This window comes from Sarcophilus harrisii, chromosome 2 (genome assembly GCF_902635505.1).
Source record: "Sarcophilus harrisii chromosome 2, mSarHar1.11, whole genome shotgun sequence".
Classification (NCBI taxonomy): Eukaryota; Metazoa; Chordata; class Mammalia; order Dasyuromorphia; family Dasyuridae; genus Sarcophilus; species Sarcophilus harrisii.
Window position 1 is genome coordinate 194213928 of NC_045427.1, and position 18550 is coordinate 194232477.

Genomic DNA, 18550 nt, shown 5'->3' on the forward strand with positions numbered 1-18550 from the left:
AACGGTATGTTGTAGGATACTTTCTTATCTTTGAAAATAATCTAGGTGCAATTTTCTTTAAATATTTGGTGAGATCCTGCTCTAAATTTATGGTAAAAAAGAATTTTCTTTTTTATTATTTCCTTCATTGTATACTCAATTTCATTTTCTGTGATTGTCATATTTTTTATGCCAATTACCAGCTTGTCTCATTCCCATTCTATTTTTTCCCTAATTCCATTCCTGGGAAATCCAGCAATGCTGTACCAAAGTTTAGAAAATATTAACTAGATCTGCTACAGACTTATGTTATCTAACCTTAAAAGGGCTTCAATTGCTATTTGGATAATACTTTCACACATCAGTTCTTTCAAACTTTTTTTATATTTCTCAAATAAATGATTCTAACCCATATCCCCTTATCATCAGTAAATGATCTCATCTCTTACTTTAATAAAATTACCTGGCAAAAGTTCTTTATAGTCTTCTTTCCACTCCACTTATATAACCAGATCGTTCATTCCCTATACATTTAAAACATCTCTAATTTTATCGACTTTAATGTTTCTTTTCTTCTTTTTACAAGAAAGACACCTTTATTTTAATGGTTCACTAGTGTTCATCTTTTCTAATCACCTCCAGAACCTTACTCCTTTAATTAATCACTATGTTTGTGAGTTTTCATCTTACAAGTTTTCTTTCTTTTCGTACTGGTTCCTTTCCCTTTCTATAAAGATATATTTAAGTCTCTCTTAACATTTTAAAAAAAGTGTTCTTGCATGTCTTCAGCTACTCCCAAAACTACTTCTTTCACCAACAAATTTCTTTAAAAAAAAACACAACAAAAACAGACTAAAAAGAACCAGAAATTAGATCTAAAGAACAAGCCTTAGGGTTTTGTATTTTTTGCTTGTTCATTGTATGGCAGGAATTAAGGAGGCCAGGGAGTTACTATCAATCAATAAATATTTACAAAATACCTATTACATGCCAAGAACCATAGTAATCATTAGAAATACAAAGACAAAAAAGTAAGTAGCCACATGGTCTTAGGGAGTTCACATTCTCTCAGAGAAACATGTACACAATATCTCAAGAAGTCAGTGAAATAGAGAAATAAAAAGGGAACTAGAAGAATACAATTCCAGGGAAGCCAATTTGCTGCAAGAAATAGTGAAGTTTGAAAAAGGGCTGAAGAAACAGTATTGGAGAACCAGGAAGTCCTTCCTATTTCTGCAATTAATATCCTAGTACGTGAGTCCTTATAACCTCATGGCTAGACTACTGCTATTAGCTTCCCAAATGAATTCCATGTTTCAACAAAAAATTACTGCTATGAATATTTTGGTAAATATGGAACTTTTAATTTTGTTCTTGACCTCCTTGGAACATATGACTAGCAGCAGGCTCTTTGGATTAAATAGTTATCCAGACTTGAGAGCTACCACTTTGACTATGTCTCTTGGCCCCTCAAAAAACCAGTGTCTACCAAATAATTTCTAAATTCAATTTCTTGATATTCAAGATCCTCCACAATCCAAAACAAATTTACTTTTGACTTATTTAATGCTATTTCCTTATACAAGTCCAATTTTTTAGCTCGATTTAGACAACTCATACTATTCCTTTAATATACATGGCACTTTCATACCTTTCTCATTTTATCCATTCTGCCATGTCTTGATCCATCTTCATCTTCCTCCAACATTAATCTAAACTAACTCACCCCGTAAAACCAAGCTCAAATGCTTTCTCTGATTTTTCTGGACAAAAGTAATACTTCTAACCTCTGAATCTTTAAAATCTTAATCTGTACTACTCAGATGTCACCATCTTCTACTACAGATATTGTTGCAACCATTTCCTCCTATTTTTAAGTTGTTAAGGGTAAGGACCATCAATCAATATATAATGCTTTATTAAATACTTATTATTTTCCAGGAGCCTAGCACTGGGAATATAAGTACAAAGAACAACAACAACAACAACAACAAAAAGAATTCCTAAAAAAGTACTTAAATGCAAGGTAATTTGGGAAGAAGGGCATTAGAAGTTGGGGAGAGGAGAAATCAGGAATGACACCTTCATGCATTAGATGGTATTTAAAACACATCCTAAATTAAGAAAAGGAATCTGAAGTGGAAGCAAGGAGTGACAAATACACATTACACAAACAGTAAGCAAATATTTATTAATTTGGTCAATAATTGAATTGTCAATTAATCAAATATTTATTGAGTGCTTACACACAAAATGTTACTTTATCAAAGTTTCCAAGGAATAACTTTAATGAATATATGTAACAGTTTAAATATATGACTTGTTCACAATCAAAATATTCTTTAAGTGTTCTCTGACTGTAAGTTATTAAATGTAATACACATATCCTCCAATAATGTACCTTACTCAATGTCTTATCACAATTTGGAAATGACCTTGGGTTCTTGAAGGCTATTCTAAGGGAACACAAAGTCCACAGGTCCCACAATAAACTGGAAAGAGGTGGAATATCAGTCAATTAATGGACTGTTACAAGTAATATAAAAAGAAATTCAAACAGATTTTTATCACATTGGTCCTTTATTTTGACATAACATACTAATAATTGAAAAAAGAATAAAATTTTGCAATTAAACACATAATCACTCAAACTTTTCCTTCTCTCTACAAAATTAGACTTTAACACTTATGAGCCTGAATGAATAAAATTGGTCAAACCAAGCATTGTCATCCATAATATTTCCTCTAAATAAAAACTACTATTGGGAATTTGTAGGTCCCCCCCTTTTTACCTTATCTACAGCAGACACCTTAGCTCCTTTATCTAGCAGAAGTTCAACCACTTCAATATTTCTCATCTTCGTGGCTTTTATAAGTGGTGTTTCACCATCCTAAGGACAAAATTTATTTTATTTTTACTAAAGTAAAAACTATAATTAACAATGGTATTTTTAAAAACAAATTATACTAAAATGTTATGAATTTTTAAGTATATCTGAATAACAAAGTTCAATGAGCTGGTTTCATGTTAAAAATTTGCCTTAAAATAAAAAGTTTTTCTTTTCCTGTTATATGAAATTAATTTTATATTCATTATTATCATATCATTATGATATAATCAATAATATTGTTATAATAATACAATACATGCCAATATCATTATTATATCATAATAATATTATTATGTTGATATTGCTAAAATGTACTCTTAAGTTACCAGGTAGACACAATAAAATGCAAATTTGAAAACCACAAACCAGAACTAAATACTTTCCAAAAAGTTACTTTCCAAAACTCAAACATCTCTATAGCCATATTGAAGGAGGCATTCGATCTAGTAATGACAATCCTATTCACACTTTCCATTCTAAGCAACTCTTCATCATATGTTTCCATGATATTAACCATAATTTATTAGGGATAAATTAGAATTGTCTTCACTAGAATAGAACCTGACTGAAGATTTTCAATTAAGAATAACCTACAAAAAACCATGAAATTTTTTTAAATGATATGATGAGGCCAATGCTCCTATTGTATTTGATTAAATGCTTCTATTGTATTTAAATTTTTATTAAGCTAAACACATACCTTTGAGCATATTTCAGTATCTGGATTACACTGCAGGATATCTCTCACCATTGCTGCATTGCCTTTCTCTACAGCCCAATACAAAGCAGTTTTATTATCCTATAAAATAAGAAGACATTTCAATACAAAATATGATGTAAAAGCATTCGAGGCAGAAATAACTTCTCATTTTTAAGTCATGTATTGCATACATTACTTGATTTGGGCCTAACAACAATCCTGTAAAGTAGGTACCAGAGTAATCATTTTACAGATAACTCAGACAGAGAGGTTAAATAATTTATCCATAATCATACAGGGCTAGCTTATCCCACCCCATCTTCTCCAGAAAAATGTCTCCACCCCTTTCATTGTCTTATCTTAAATCTCTTCTAATCTCTAGGTGCTTTTCTTTTTTCTTTTATTACCTATATCTATGACTTCTCCATCTTTAAAAAACCTCGCTCGATCCCCCTCAATACCATTCTATCTTTATAGTCTCCTTTTTGGCAGACACTCCTTGTCTGTCAACAACTTCTCTTTTTATTCTTCTAAACCTTCTGTAAGGTGGTTTCTAAACTCATTATTTAACTGCAACTTTCTCCAGTTACCAAAAATCTCCTAATTACCAAATCTAAGGCATAAGTATTAGTATGTGCTTGTCACATAGTACTTAAAAATTATTTAGTGATTGTGATTGTATTAATGGCCTATTCTCAATTCTGATACTCCGGACCTAATTGCAGCATTTGACTGGGCTGACCACCTGCTGCTCTGGCTGGATAGCCTTCCCCCTGAGTTCTTGTAAAACTGCCCTCTCCTAGTTCTTTTCTTCTCTGTCAAAAGGCTTCTTCATGGCCACTTTGTTGGTTCTTCATCCATACCACATCCACTAATTGTGGGTAATATCAAAGACACAGTCCTAGACTCCTTTCTCTTTTTACTCCACAGTATCTTATTTGATGATACCATCAACCCCAAAGAGTTCAAATATTTATAGCCATATACTTCCACATCCACATATCTAGTTCTAGCTAGTCTCTATGCTAAGTTATACAAAAGGCTGCCTTGTGGATCTAAACTAGATGTATGTTGGATATCTCATAATCAACATATTCAAAAGACAACTCAATATCTCTCTGCTTCCAAACCTCCCCACTTCCAAACTTTATTACTACTGCTAAACAGACCACCAATCTCCCCTCCCCTATACTTATAGCCTCCTGTGCCATTCTGACACTTCCCATTTTCACTAACTCCACATGGACAATCATTGTCAATTCTTATCATCACAACACATGTCAAATATGTCTCCTTCTTTCCTGTCATAAAATGATGACCCTAGATTAGGCCCTTAACTCAAAACTTAAACTACCAGTATAACTTTTTAATTTTTCTTCCTGTGTCAAGTCTCTCCCCACTCCAATCCCTCCATTGTACTGCCAAAAATATTTTTCAAAGCACAATGTAAATCTAGCCTGATGAATGAGCTCCAGGGGCTCCCTATTACCTCCAGGATCAAATAGAAACTTCCCCATTTTATAATTAAAGTTCCTCATAGTCTGACTTCTTCCTACTTTCTAGTCTTCTAGACACTTTGTCTACTTACTATTGGTCTATTTACTATTCCTAACACAAAATATTTAGTCTCACATTTCTGTGACTTGGTACTGATTGTTTCCCATATTACAATGTTCTCTCTTGTTCTCTTTATGATTTAAGTTTATTTGCTTCCTTCAAGACAATTCAAATTCCACTTTTTGCAATTGGTTCCTCCAAATGCTAGTTCTTTTCTAAGATTGTTTTCCATTTACTCCTTAACTACCTTATATTTTTCATGTTAGTTCCCCATTAGACTGCATATTCCTTCCGGATAAAGGACTAGGTTGTAGTTTTGTTTTGGTTTTGTTTTTGGCTTGGATTTTCATGGCAGCTTTTTTTTTTTTTTCTTTTTTTTTTTGCCTCTCTGTATCCTGATCCCTTAGCACAATACATGATACATAGTAAATTTTTAATAAACTGCTTATTGACTAGCTGGATTGTAACTTCACAAGCTTAATTATAAAGGATTAAATTGATAAAGAGTGATAAGAAATGGAGGGAACTAGTATAGAATATTCTGGGAATTCAGCAGGGAAAAGAAGGGGAGACATAAGACAAAAACTTGAGGGTTTGAAAGCTTCAAGTAAAGATTTTCCAAAAATAGAGGATATAAGAACATGATTGTAAGCAACAGAAAAGGAGTTAGTTGATAGGGAGAACAAAAGATAAAAGACTGATCACTGGAACAAATTTCTAAAAAGGATAGAAAGGGAATAATTGTAGTGGTTAGAATGAACAAGGAGAAGGGCAACCTGATTTTCTTAATCTAGAACAAATGGCATATGAAAATATAAACAAGTATTAATGTGTGGTGAGAAATTAAAGACTCAATTTTCTCAGCAGAGTAGAATGAAAAATTATTTATTGAGGAAGAAAGGATTGAGATGAAGATGGAACCATAAATATGAAAATTTAAAAGAAATACTGTGGAAATGTATTCAGTAGGGAGAAATATAATGAGCATTATAATTCTATGCCCTTCATCTCACTTAAATTAAAATTCCAATTCTCAATAATCCCAAAATTTAAAATTGCCAATGTGATAACAGATAACACTTTGTTTTCCCATCAGTCAATGTCCTGGAATCCCAAGTAACCAAGAAACTAGTAAAAAGATCATTGACATATGTCAGATACCTTTTCTAAATGTGAGTAGTCATTTTGGGTAAGGGTCTTCTACATCCCTCACATAAACAAAAGGGAAAGCTGTAAGTTATCTTTGCAACTGGTACTTTCCTCTTAACCAAAGATAATCTGATTCGGATTTCAAATTTTGCAACATTTTCACTCGTTCAGTCTTAGTCATAAAGAATATCCTCCAATACTTCTCATTCAGATATGTTTATGCACAGGCTCTAACTTTTTCTTCCCTATTATGGATGATCATTACAATTCTTTTGGGGAATCATAAGCTAAAAAACATAGAAATTACAACAGGCAGAAGCTGATAAACTCTAATTTTTACTCTAAGAAAAATATTTTACAAGCTAAGAAAAGTAATCCTACTTCACATAGCACAAAGCAGCAGATGGAGAGCTGTGGTTAAAGCCAGGAAGATCTGGGTTCAAATTCTCCTTCTGCCATATGCTCACTGTATGACTCTCGGTAAGTTGCTTAACTCTCAGTTAGGTCAATGAGCAATTCTCTATAAATAACAGAGAAGGCAAGTGAGCTGCACTGGCAGAAAACATTCTCTCAGGTGGGAATTCCCTGTAACAATGAAATCACAAGTCCAGTCCTTACTCCTATCCCTGATTCTTAGGATTTTTTTCCAAAGGAACTTTAGAATAACCGAAGTATATAAAACCTGCTAGATTTTTAAAAGTTAAAGTTTTTAAGTTAAAATGTAATTTTTAAGATAGTAATATTTGCTAAAATTTACATTACAATGGCATTCTAACTAAAAGTAATGTAGTTTTACTTACATGTCCTCTAATATCTATATCAGCATATTTCTGCAGGAGGGCTCGAACAATTTCAACATGACTACCTCTGACAGCACCAATTAGCACAGTGTCCCCACTCTGAAAAACAATGAATTGATGACAAGAAAGAATGAACTTAAATTTGAAATTTAATAAGACATATTTCTTAAAAATCTAATTTGGAACAAAGTACATATTTTGGGGACTTCAAAAGATTTAGAAATTTGTTGGGACTAGTTAGTACCTCTGCCAATGTAGACTACAATTCCTCTATGTCTCAGGAAATAGTTTTGTAAAATGCTGTAATCAAAAGTCTATTACCTGGTCAACACCTTCTTATAATCCTCTCTAAACAAATTTGTATCTAGCTGGTACAGTTTTGAAACGATAAAGTAATTGTTTACATAACAATTAGGCATCAGAATAAATTAGGGAAAGGTAAACTATCATTAATGATACAGCTGCCAGTATACACAACATAAATTTGGAAATTATGGTATGGTAAAAATATTTTAGAATAATAATGCAATGACAATTGTAAAAAGAAAAGTAATATTTTTTGTGAAATCTAGGAAAATGAGTTAGACAGTAATATACCATTCAACATGTCTCAATCCCACTCAAGGGATAATGCTTATTCTCTTATCTTCTCCCTCCTCCCCAAGATCATAACTTTTTAAAAATTACAAATAGTTTGATGAAAACACTCCTTATATGGTTATCTTATTGCTTTTATCCCCAAAGTATTTTCAAAATGTAATTTCTGATCATTAACTTGGTTCTTCCAACTATTCCAGTACTAAGAAGAGAATAAATACCCTATGAAGAATAGAAATAAGTATTTGTAACAGAGAGATCCCATACTGAAAATTGTTCTAATTAATCAATAACCAGTTAATTTGCTGATTTATCAATGAGTTCTGCATGAATCTATACAACGGTGATTTCAGGAAAATATTAACTCAATGCTATCCATTGAGATCTCATGCAAAGCCATACTGATAAACAGAGTTTAATGCCAAATGAAACCTGGCCAAAAGAGTCAGTTGGCCTTGGTCTTTATAACAATTTGTTATGTAATACATAAAAGAGAACAAAGACAAAAACTCACAAAAAAACTTCCTTATAATAAGCTCATATGTACTAAATTCAAAATGATGTCACCTATCTAGACCTCAATATGACAACTTCACCTATCCTGTCAAGATCTAGGAAACAAAGCAACCAAATGAGCCATCTAAGTTGTCAAAAGGAGTCCCAAAGTCCACACGTTAAAGTTCTTGCACCATAAGGAGCTCTTATTTAAATTGTTTATACAAAATCTACTTATTCTTACTTATGTATAATTCTAATAAACTTGGTTTTCTAGATTCTAAGGGCAGAGAAGGACAACACAGCATAGTGGATAAGGACCTGTTTCAGAGTCAGGAAAATCAAGGTTCCAGTCCTGCTTTGGACATATATTAACTGCATGCAAGACATTCAACATAGCAAATATCCCAGACTTCTGAGAACAGTGATTATAAATGGGAGAAGACAGAGGTAATCTAGGAGGCCTGAGGACAAAAGAGAAAGCTTATGCCAACTATTGTAGAATATATGACAAGGAGTCAATCAGGAAAAAAAATTATTAGATTGCCATGAAGCAATCAAAGCAATCAAACCCAGGTGAAATAAGATAACACAAATTCACAATGGACCTAAAGACTTTTTCCAGTAATGTTCAACAACATAGTACAATTCTTAATCCAAGATCCATAAACTTGAGAAATTTTTTTAAAAATGTTTTGCTAACTTTATTTCAACAAAATTTGTATCCTTTGTAGTCCTCTTTATTTTATTTCAAGAATTTTAAATAAAGGGGGCTACAAGCTTCAGGACACACTGTTAGGAAAAACAGAGAAAAGAGAATGGTATTAATAGCCCAGAGTAGTTTTCATTGGCAAAAATAAATGAATGTATCATTTTGGGGGTGGCAAAAATGTCAATTGAAATGATCAACAATGAGAAGCAAAGCATGAGAAGGTTGGGCCAGAAGGGCGATAGATTAAAAGAAGAGAAAAAGTTAAAGGGCTTGGATGATGTGGCAATAGAAAAATTGTGCATAAAGAAAAGAATTTCAGAATCCAAGATCACATATGAAAACTCATAATAAATGATAGTAAAATCCAAAATGTGACTATTTCTGTGGGTGACTGAGGTAGAGAGAAAATCTAAGTCATAAGAATTGTGTTTAAGGTAACATGAATAATATATATATATATATACTGAAATACTTCAGAAAGAGGTAAGATTTGGAGTAGAATAGAAAAGTATAAACCAGAGCCTATAGCTGAGAAATTCCTTGAGACAAGAGAAGATCTGGAAGCCAAAAGACTTCAACAAGAATCTTTACTAGATGTCAGGAGCAGAGGAAGTGAACCTTAAAAGTAAAAAGAATTGTCAAATGACAATACAAATACATGGTTTGGAAGTGGCAATGAGAAAAAAGTATAACTGCCCTTTCTCCTAGCCCAAAGTGTCAGGGATTTGAAAAGGAATGTCCTATTATAGTGGAAAGATTACCTGAGCAAATTTTCTTCAATGGCAGAAGATGAGAAAAATGTGAGTAAAAAAATCTAAGATGAAGGTGAGTTTTAAAAAGATAATACCAGGATTAGAAAATACACACAATAGAAGGGAAGGTTAGGAGGACAAAGGCTGAAAACAGAAAATAAAAACTCGGAATGGAAGGAGATGAAAAAACAAGAAGGGATCAGAAGAAGGTTTTTAATCTCAGAAGGTGACAACATTAAAATCAGAGAACATGGGGAGACTGGGGAGATGGGGCAAGTAACAAGTCAAAATCCTTAGTTGAAAGAAGTTGGTAACAGGATTGGCTGGTGGCATTTTCTCTCTCTGATACCAGAAAAAAAAGAGAATTAAATTAGGAAAAGCTATCAGGTTTGGGTCAGTAAATATATAAAGATTAGAAGGATAAGAGAGGTTTCTAAAATCCTGAGGGCTCAAGAATAAAGGCCCATTCTCCTTCATAGAGTGATATGGCAGGAGACTTGTCCCCCAGTTACTTCAGTGTTCAAAGGTAACAGAGAAAGCTAATAGAGAAAGAATTTTGTACTTGATGTGGGCAGGAGCCTTTGGATTAGCAGCATCCCCCCCACCCAATCTGGGCACTCCATGATGACATTATAATCCTCATTTTAAAAATAAAAACTCAAAATTGCTTCCCCCCCAAAAAAAAGAAAGAAAACATACATCTATAAGTGTGGAACACAAGGTCATGATAAAACTGATAGTTGAATTGAAAGCAATTATTCTAATCAGGAACGCAGAAGTGGAAAATATTTATTAAACTTGAAAAAAAATGAGATTTTGTTTTTAGGCTACTTGTATTCTAACCTCTTACAGACTAGTCTTTTAAATATACTTTTTTTTTATTATAATTATAATTATAATAACTTTTTTATCGACAGAACCCTGCCAGGGTAATTTTTTACAACATTATCCCTTGCACTCACTTTTGTTCCGATTTTTCCCCTCCCTCCCTTCACCCCCACCCCCAGATGGCAAGCAGTCCTATACATGTTAAATAGGTTACAGTAGATCTTAGATACAAGATATGTGTGCAGAACCAAACAGTTCTCTTGTTGCTCAGGGAGAATTGGATTTAGAAGGTATAAATAACCCAGGAAAAAGACCAAAAATGCAAGCAGTTTACATTCATTTCCTATTAAATATACTTTTAATGTAATACTAAAGTACTATTTAGGGCAATTAAACTAAACTATTAGATTGAAAGTAATCAGTATTAAATTGTTAATGTTTTAGTAATGTGAAGTAAGCAAGAAAAGGAAGAATAATCACATATTAATATTACATGAGGTCTTTAAATTTACAAAACCACAAAATTTTGGCATAAATTATTTTAATGATATCAATTTCAAAATGTATTTTTAAATGACTATTTATAAACACTGCATTTAAAGAGTGGTATCTTCCACTACACACCTGTCAGATTGGCTAAGATGACAGGAAAAAATAATGATGATTGTTGGAGGGGATGCGGGAAAACTGGGACATTGATGCATTGTTGGTGGAGTTGTGAACGAATCCAACCATTTTGGAGAGTAGTTTGGAACTATGCTCAAAAAGTTATCAAACTGTGCATATCCTTTGATCCAGCAGTGTTACTACTGGGATTGTATCCCAAAGAGATTATAAAGAAGGGAAAGGGACCTGTATGTGCACGAATGTTTGTGGCAGCCCTTTTTGTAGTGGCTAAAAACTGGAAACTGAATGGATGTCCATCAGTTGGAGAATGGCTGAATAAATTGTGGTATATGAATATTATGGAATATTACTGTTCTGTAAGAAATGACCAACAGGATGATTTCAGAAAGGCCTGGAGAGACTTACACGAACTGATGCTGAGTGAAATGAGCAGGACCAGGAGATCATTATAAACTTCAACAACAATACTATATGATGACCAGTTCTGATGGACCTGGCCATCCTCAGCAACAAGATCAACCAAATCATTTCTAATGGAGCAGTAATGAACTGAACCAGCTATGCCCAGAAAAAGAACTCTGGGAGATGACTAAAAACCATTACATTGAATTCCCAATCCCTATATTTATGCACACCTGCATTTTTGATTTCCTTCACAAGCTAATTGTACAATATTTCAGAGTCTGATTCTTTTTGTACAGCAAAATAACATTTTGGTCATGTATACTTATTGTGTATCTAATTTATATTTTAATATATTTAACATCTACTGGTCATCCTGCCATCTGGGGTGGGGGTGGGGGTAAGAGGTGAAAAATTGGAACAAGAGGTTTGGCAATTGTTAATGCTGTAAAGTTACCCATGCATATAACCTGTAAATAAAAGGCTATTAAATTAAAAAAAAAAAAAAAAAAAAAAAAAAAGAGTGGTATCTTGGTAGTAGCTTGCTTTAAAATCAAGAAGATTCACTTTTGATATACAAGAACACTCTGGGTTAAGTCACTTAAACATTTAGTGCACCTAGATCACTCTACAAGGATATACTTTCCCCGTGTGTATAAAAAAAAAAAAAAAAAAAAAAAAAAAGCATTTCTCCCTGGGTGTTCCCTATATTTAAAAAATCACATTTGATTTTTTTTAAAAAGGTATTAATTTGGCATTTTTCTGAATATATTCCAATTTCTCTAAGTAAAATGGGAGTTCTTCAAAGAAAGGGACTGTCTTTATATCCACAGCACCTAATACAGTACTTGGCATATAAAAGAAACTTAATAGATTCCTGGTGAGTTGAAATGAATTTAAAAAAAAAAACAAAACAATGTTAACTGATGGCAAAATATATATTACTAAGAATCTGAGAATCCAGAATGTGTACACAAGCATATTAGACATTATATACTTAACTTCATGGATAACTTATTTAGTCCTCTTTGGAAGGAAATACATCACTTACCCTATCAGGAATATTCACATATGTTCCAGCATCAAGTAAATCCTGCACAATTTCAATGTGTCCCTCTTTTGACGCAATCATCAAAGCTGTATTTCCATCTTTATCCGTTAAATTCACATTTGGGTTCCTTTTCAAAATTTCCTTTACTGATTGCGTGTAGCCACCCTTTACTGCCACAATAAGGGCAGTCATTGAATTCTTTGATTAAGCAAAAAAAATTATTAGTACATACTAAATAAAAAAATTATTAGTACATACACACTTATATTTCTAAGACTGTCATTCTCAAAAATATGATAAGACTTGATAAAAGTCCTTTAGTACTAAAATGGTCAAAGAAATGATACACTAAAGAAATACTAATGATATTTTAATGGCTTTGAAATCTCATTGATGCCAATATCACAATCTACTAATGACAAATAAAATACTCATTTTATAAGATTCATTAGTGGGTTTATTACCTCTTCATACCGACATGTTTCAAGATTTAAATATATAATGAAACAACTTATTCCCTTATAATACAATCAAGTTTTAAACAATAATGAAAACTGCTTAACTTGTTAAATCAACATTTAACATACATAAACAAGATGTGACACTCTAAAATAAAAATAAAAAATAAATTACTGATTTTCAATTACTATCATAATTTTTTTATAAAATATATTAAGAAAAGGATATCAATTTGATATAAGCTAATATCAAGAAATGTAATACATTTTGTGTTTATTTAAAAACCATATTAGCCAATATATATCAGCAACTCTCCTTTTTCTGAAATGGGGCTCTCTTTCAGGAAACGAAAATACACTGTTGTATACTCTAAAAAAGAGTGACCGTCATTCCCAAACACCTATCTTTCTACAAGGAATTCACTTTCTTTTAAGTTTTAACTATTAAAAAAAAGAAATAAATAGAAACACTCCCTGGAGAGATTTTTAATTTCTCTCCCTAAGGTAACACAATTTCCATATGAGTTTGAGATCACTTTGGACTACCAATATGCCCTTAAGAAAAGTTATTCCTTCTCTCAATGTTAAATCTGAACTCAGGTCTAAATCTTATTATGATTCTTCAGATTCTATCTTACAGAAAAGCACTTTATAAACTTGTAAAGTACATAAAAATGAGTTGTTCATATAATTATCCAAATTTAAATTTCAAGAACCAAATGAGAAATATAGAATATGAACTCCCAAGTGTAATCAACAAATTCTATAATGTCTATAATGAGCTTCAATTAAAAAAAAAAAAACATACTGTCTTCTGACTTCCACTTCAATAGTTAGTAACTATAGAATATTTTCAATATTTATGCACTTATTAATCCAATAAAGTCAATCCTATCCAATTATGTATTGTCAGATATCAACAGAGTAACATATAAATACTAAATGTCTGATAAATGTTTATTAATTAAGTAAAATTTTATCCTCATTTGGGGTAGGTAAAAACTTGGTCTCAAGAAGATAACACTAGATTAAAGAATTGTATTATTGTAATTTTGTAAAAGTAAAAAAAAAAAAAAAAATAGGGGTAATATCTTCTATAAATTCCTATAGCGCTATATCTATACCCATAATACACATTTTTCACATTTCCTTATATGCCATTTTATACTGTTCATATATGCCCCAATTAAAACTCTTCAAGGAAAAATTATCTTAAATTCCTCTTCAATATCTCAAAGAATTATATATCACAGTATTTGTCATTAATAGATGATCGTAAGATATAAGTTGATATGCTTAACAATTTAAAAGACTGAAAAGTTTCACCTGTGATTCCAAGCTATTTTTCCGCTTGCTCAAAAGGCAATATAAGATACATACTACTAAGTATAAAAATAATATTCATTTTTAAAAACTTGATAGTTTTTTAATGTAGTATAAATAATATGTACATATATATTACACACAATCTTTAAATTCTGCATATGAAATTAATTTGAATTATTTTTCTGCTTGACTTGAAATTACTAAAATTAACATTAGCCCACAAAAATATTCATGTTAACATTAAATCTCTAAATGCAAAAATGTAAAACACAATATATAAGCAGAAAAAATTTTTCCATATTGATTCTATCTAAATGTGGAAAATAGTTTTATATATATATATATATATATATATATATATATATATACATATGTATGTATGTATGTATGTATATAGAGATATTTATTTTCAGTGCCTAAATTTTAATCAACTTTCTCCCTGGATAAATAAAAAGATGCAATTCTATGGCTCTTACAGTTTTAATACAAGTACATGCATACACACAAATGCACAAAAATGTACACTTACAGCTCCTTCTTGATCAACATCTGCTCCCATATGCAATAAATGCTTAACACATTCCAAATGACCTTTTCGTGCAGCCCAGACTAAGGGGGTAGTTCCATACTGTAAGACAAATTTAAAGTGTTAACATGTATATATTAAATATATCTCAGCAAAAAAATCCATATTCAATTTGATTAAAATCAATTTTTAAAATAATTTATATAACTCATTATACTAGTTATTCATGTTGATCCTAGAATTTCATTCATCACTTTAATTATACAAATTCATGCTTCAACTAGGCCCTTTATAATATTTTGTAAATCTTTTGTTCATTCTTTATGAATTCCATATCTTTTTATCCACTACAATTCCAATTTTTTTTTTCATATTCCTCAAGCCTCCAACCCCATCTCTACTGTCCTAACTTTCAGCAGATAAACTTGCCTCCTCCTGTTCTACTGGGAGAATCAGAGGTATATAGTACAAGTTCTTCCATCATCCCACTTACTTCATTTACAATATTTCCATCTTTTAATTCAATTCTTTTCCTACGATTATAAGGAATATGAGAGTGGCCTCCTTACTGAAGGAGTACAGCATTAAATGGGTGCAGCATGAGAGGAGGAAAAGAGCAGTAGCGGTAAGGAAAGGATTAATCCCCTTCAGAGGAAGCAGAGTAGCAATGGCAAAAACAGCATTAATGCTCTTTTCCCTTGGGCACTGCTAGACTATGAAGACAGGATTGTCTACTTATCTATAGATACCAGGTGCCCAATTTCTCCGTCTGGTGCAGACTGAATACTGCCTGTCTTAGTAGCTAGTTCAACACCCAAGTACACACAGGGAATCCAGATAGGAGTGCAAGGACCCAAACAAATTATGTTCGCTCAAGACTGGAGGTTTGGAAAGTAGCTTTGTTCTTCACTCATTCAGGGCCTTCTACATACTTTGGGTACAATGTTTCTAGAAAATATAGCAACTCAAGAAGACAAATTCAGAATGTTCCTTAACAAATCCATCACTTCTATGTTACTATATATCTTTATAAAAATGTCCTACCATTTCCTCAAGCTCAATGCATATTTATCAACTTTTTCTCAAAACCAGCTCAGATGTTCCCTAGGACTTACAATGACATAGTTTTCTTAGTCATCCAAACTCAAAAATTTCAGAATTATTTTTGAATTTTTATCTCTTGTACAATTGGTCAAGGAGGGCAGATAATTCTAACCTGATTTCCTTCATTTTTGTTTCTACTGCCACCAATCTAGGGGAATAAAATATGGTGTGGGGAATAACAATACTGGTTTTGGAATCAGAAAAGCAATATTGGAAAATGGACTCTGACATTTACCCTCTTTTAACACAACAGGATCTTGAGGAAATTCTCCACCTTCCTTGAGCCTTACCTTTCTCATTTGTAGAACTGGTTGGATTAAATTATTCAATAAGTCTTAAAGATACTATATCTTACATTCCTGGTCATGAGCACATCATTTCACAGCTGGTCTATTACACTGACTTTCTAAACTGTTGTTTCAACCTCCATTTTCTACCCCTCTCCAATCCACTATATGCCAAGCTACCAGATTAATTTTCTTAAAATATTTCAACAAAATTCATTTATAAGAACAAAAGGTCAAGAATACCAAGGGAATTAATGAAAAAAAAATACTAAGGATGCTGGCCTAGCAGTACCAGACTTACAACTGTATTATAAAGCAACAATAATCAAAACCACTTGATACTGGCTAAGAAATAGAGTGGTGGATCAGTGGAATAGATTAAATATACACAAAACAATAATCAAGGTCTAAAGTTATCTAGTATTTGGTAAGTCCTCAAACTCCAACTTCAGGAATAAGAACTATTTGACAAAAATTGCTGGGAAAACTGGAAAATAATATGTGAGAATATGTGAGAAAACTCGGCATAGGCCTACATCTCACAACCATACCAAAATAAGGTCAAAATGGAGACATTAAGGACTGATATTCAAGATATCTGAGAAAGTTTACTAAAGGAGTGAGAGCATTGCAGAGTATAATTACCAAAAGATAATGAAAGTTTAGTAGCTTCCAAAACAAATATCTACTTGCTAATATGTCAAAGGTTTTTTATAAGAACTACCTACCTATATATCAAGAATATCCTTATTGAAAACACGAGAGGGACAATCTTTTGCAAGTAATATTTTATAGCAGTAATATTTTTAACAATCAAACAATTAACTGAAAGACAAAGACAATACAAGCCTCCCATCATGCTCTTTAAGGTGGTATTGTGTTCCACCAATTTTTTTCATTAAGTGACTTCTTCAGAGCTGTCAATCAGAAACTTAATAGCATTAAAAATGAAGTTTCTCCAGCAAAGCCTGTTCCTATGCAGATTATCCTCCTTGCATAAATCCAAAAATCCAAAAGAGGCATAAACATCCACTCTAAATTGATTAGAAATAGCCTTTAAATAAACCTACCTTATCAGTGCAATTGACTTTAGCTCCATTTTTCAGTAACAGATATACAATATCTGCATGGCCTCGCCCAGCAGCCCAAATGATTGGATACACATTATATTGCTGAAATATTGAAAATATAAAGAAAATTTAGGGCATAAGAAGTCATCTTCTCAGGTTACATATTTTGTACATGACATTTATATTTAGTAAATATGTAATTAGTAATAAGTTATCAATACTCAAATGCTGAAAAAGCAAAAGTTAGATCTATATATTGTATATCCTCTCCCACAAACACACTCCTCTATACTAAAGAATAATCTGAATTGTTAATAAAAGTATCAAAGGACATAATTACCCTTGAAGAATTTTGTATATAAAATATATTTCATTTAAGTAACTAGTTCAGCAGGTATGTAACAAAAATATGAAGCTTTATCAGTCTTTTAAATAACTTATTTAACATTCATATTATAGAAGTTCTAAATTCCATTAAAATCTGACATGGTATCTAGAACTTATGAGTATTTCTAAATGCTTAAGACAGATGGAATTCATTTCTTATTATATTTAGGGATTTAAAAATTAATTAAAGGGGCAGCTAGGTGGTACAGTAGATAAAGCACCAGTCCTGAAGTCAAGAGGACCCGAGTTCAAATCTGCTTCAGACACTTAACATTTCTTAACTGTAACTCTGAACAAGTCACTTAACCCCAATTGCCTCAACAAAAGAAAAATATTATAAATAAATGAAATTTTTTAAAAAAAATTAATTAAATTCTAAAAATTACTTCCTTTTGGGGAGGTAAGGAGGAAAATGAGTTTCCTATTTCACCCAGGTTATATTCATGGGCCCAATCCCATTACTCATGAGCACAGAAGTTTGTCCTGCTTTAGTTCTAACATAGATTGGTTTGTCCCACATAAGGAAGTCTGGTGGTAACCTGTTCCTAAAGAACTTATTATAGTGGTACCAGATTTACTTTGGACACCCAGGAGACTTTAACCCAAATACAGCTCAGAACTCCTAAATTCAAGCAATCCATTAAATTCAACATTCTTAGTAGCAGAGATTGTAGGTATATGCTGCCATGCCTGGTGAAATCACTTACTATTTAAAATATTAGCATTTTTCTTTTTTGGTTTCCTACAAATAGCATCAGAATCTTAAGATAATTGCTAAAAGTAATCAGGAGTAAATAATTGGAAAAAAGAAATTTTCCTTAATGTTCTCACTGTTAATAATTTTTTGCAGTC

General features: G+C 32.0%; 1 protein-coding gene across 10 annotated transcripts in view; it reads right to left on the reverse strand.

The window, feature by feature from the left end:
• KIDINS220 (kinase D interacting substrate 220) overlaps positions 1-18550 on the reverse strand; it is a 176333-nt gene that overhangs the window by 123974 nt on the left and 33809 nt on the right. For all 10 annotated transcript variants that reach the window (XM_031951200.1, XM_031951199.1, XM_031951198.1 and 7 more), the window contains exons 6-11: positions 17312-17413; positions 14854-14952; positions 12541-12738; positions 7077-7175; positions 3571-3669; positions 2772-2870 (exon numbers count right to left, since the gene is read on the reverse strand). In XM_031951200.1, coding sequence (XP_031807060.1) covers positions 2772-2870; positions 3571-3669; positions 7077-7175; positions 12541-12738; positions 14854-14952; positions 17312-17413 — 696 coding nt within the window. The remainder of the gene's footprint in view (positions 1-2771; positions 2871-3570; positions 3670-7076; positions 7176-12540; positions 12739-14853; positions 14953-17311; positions 17414-18550) is intronic.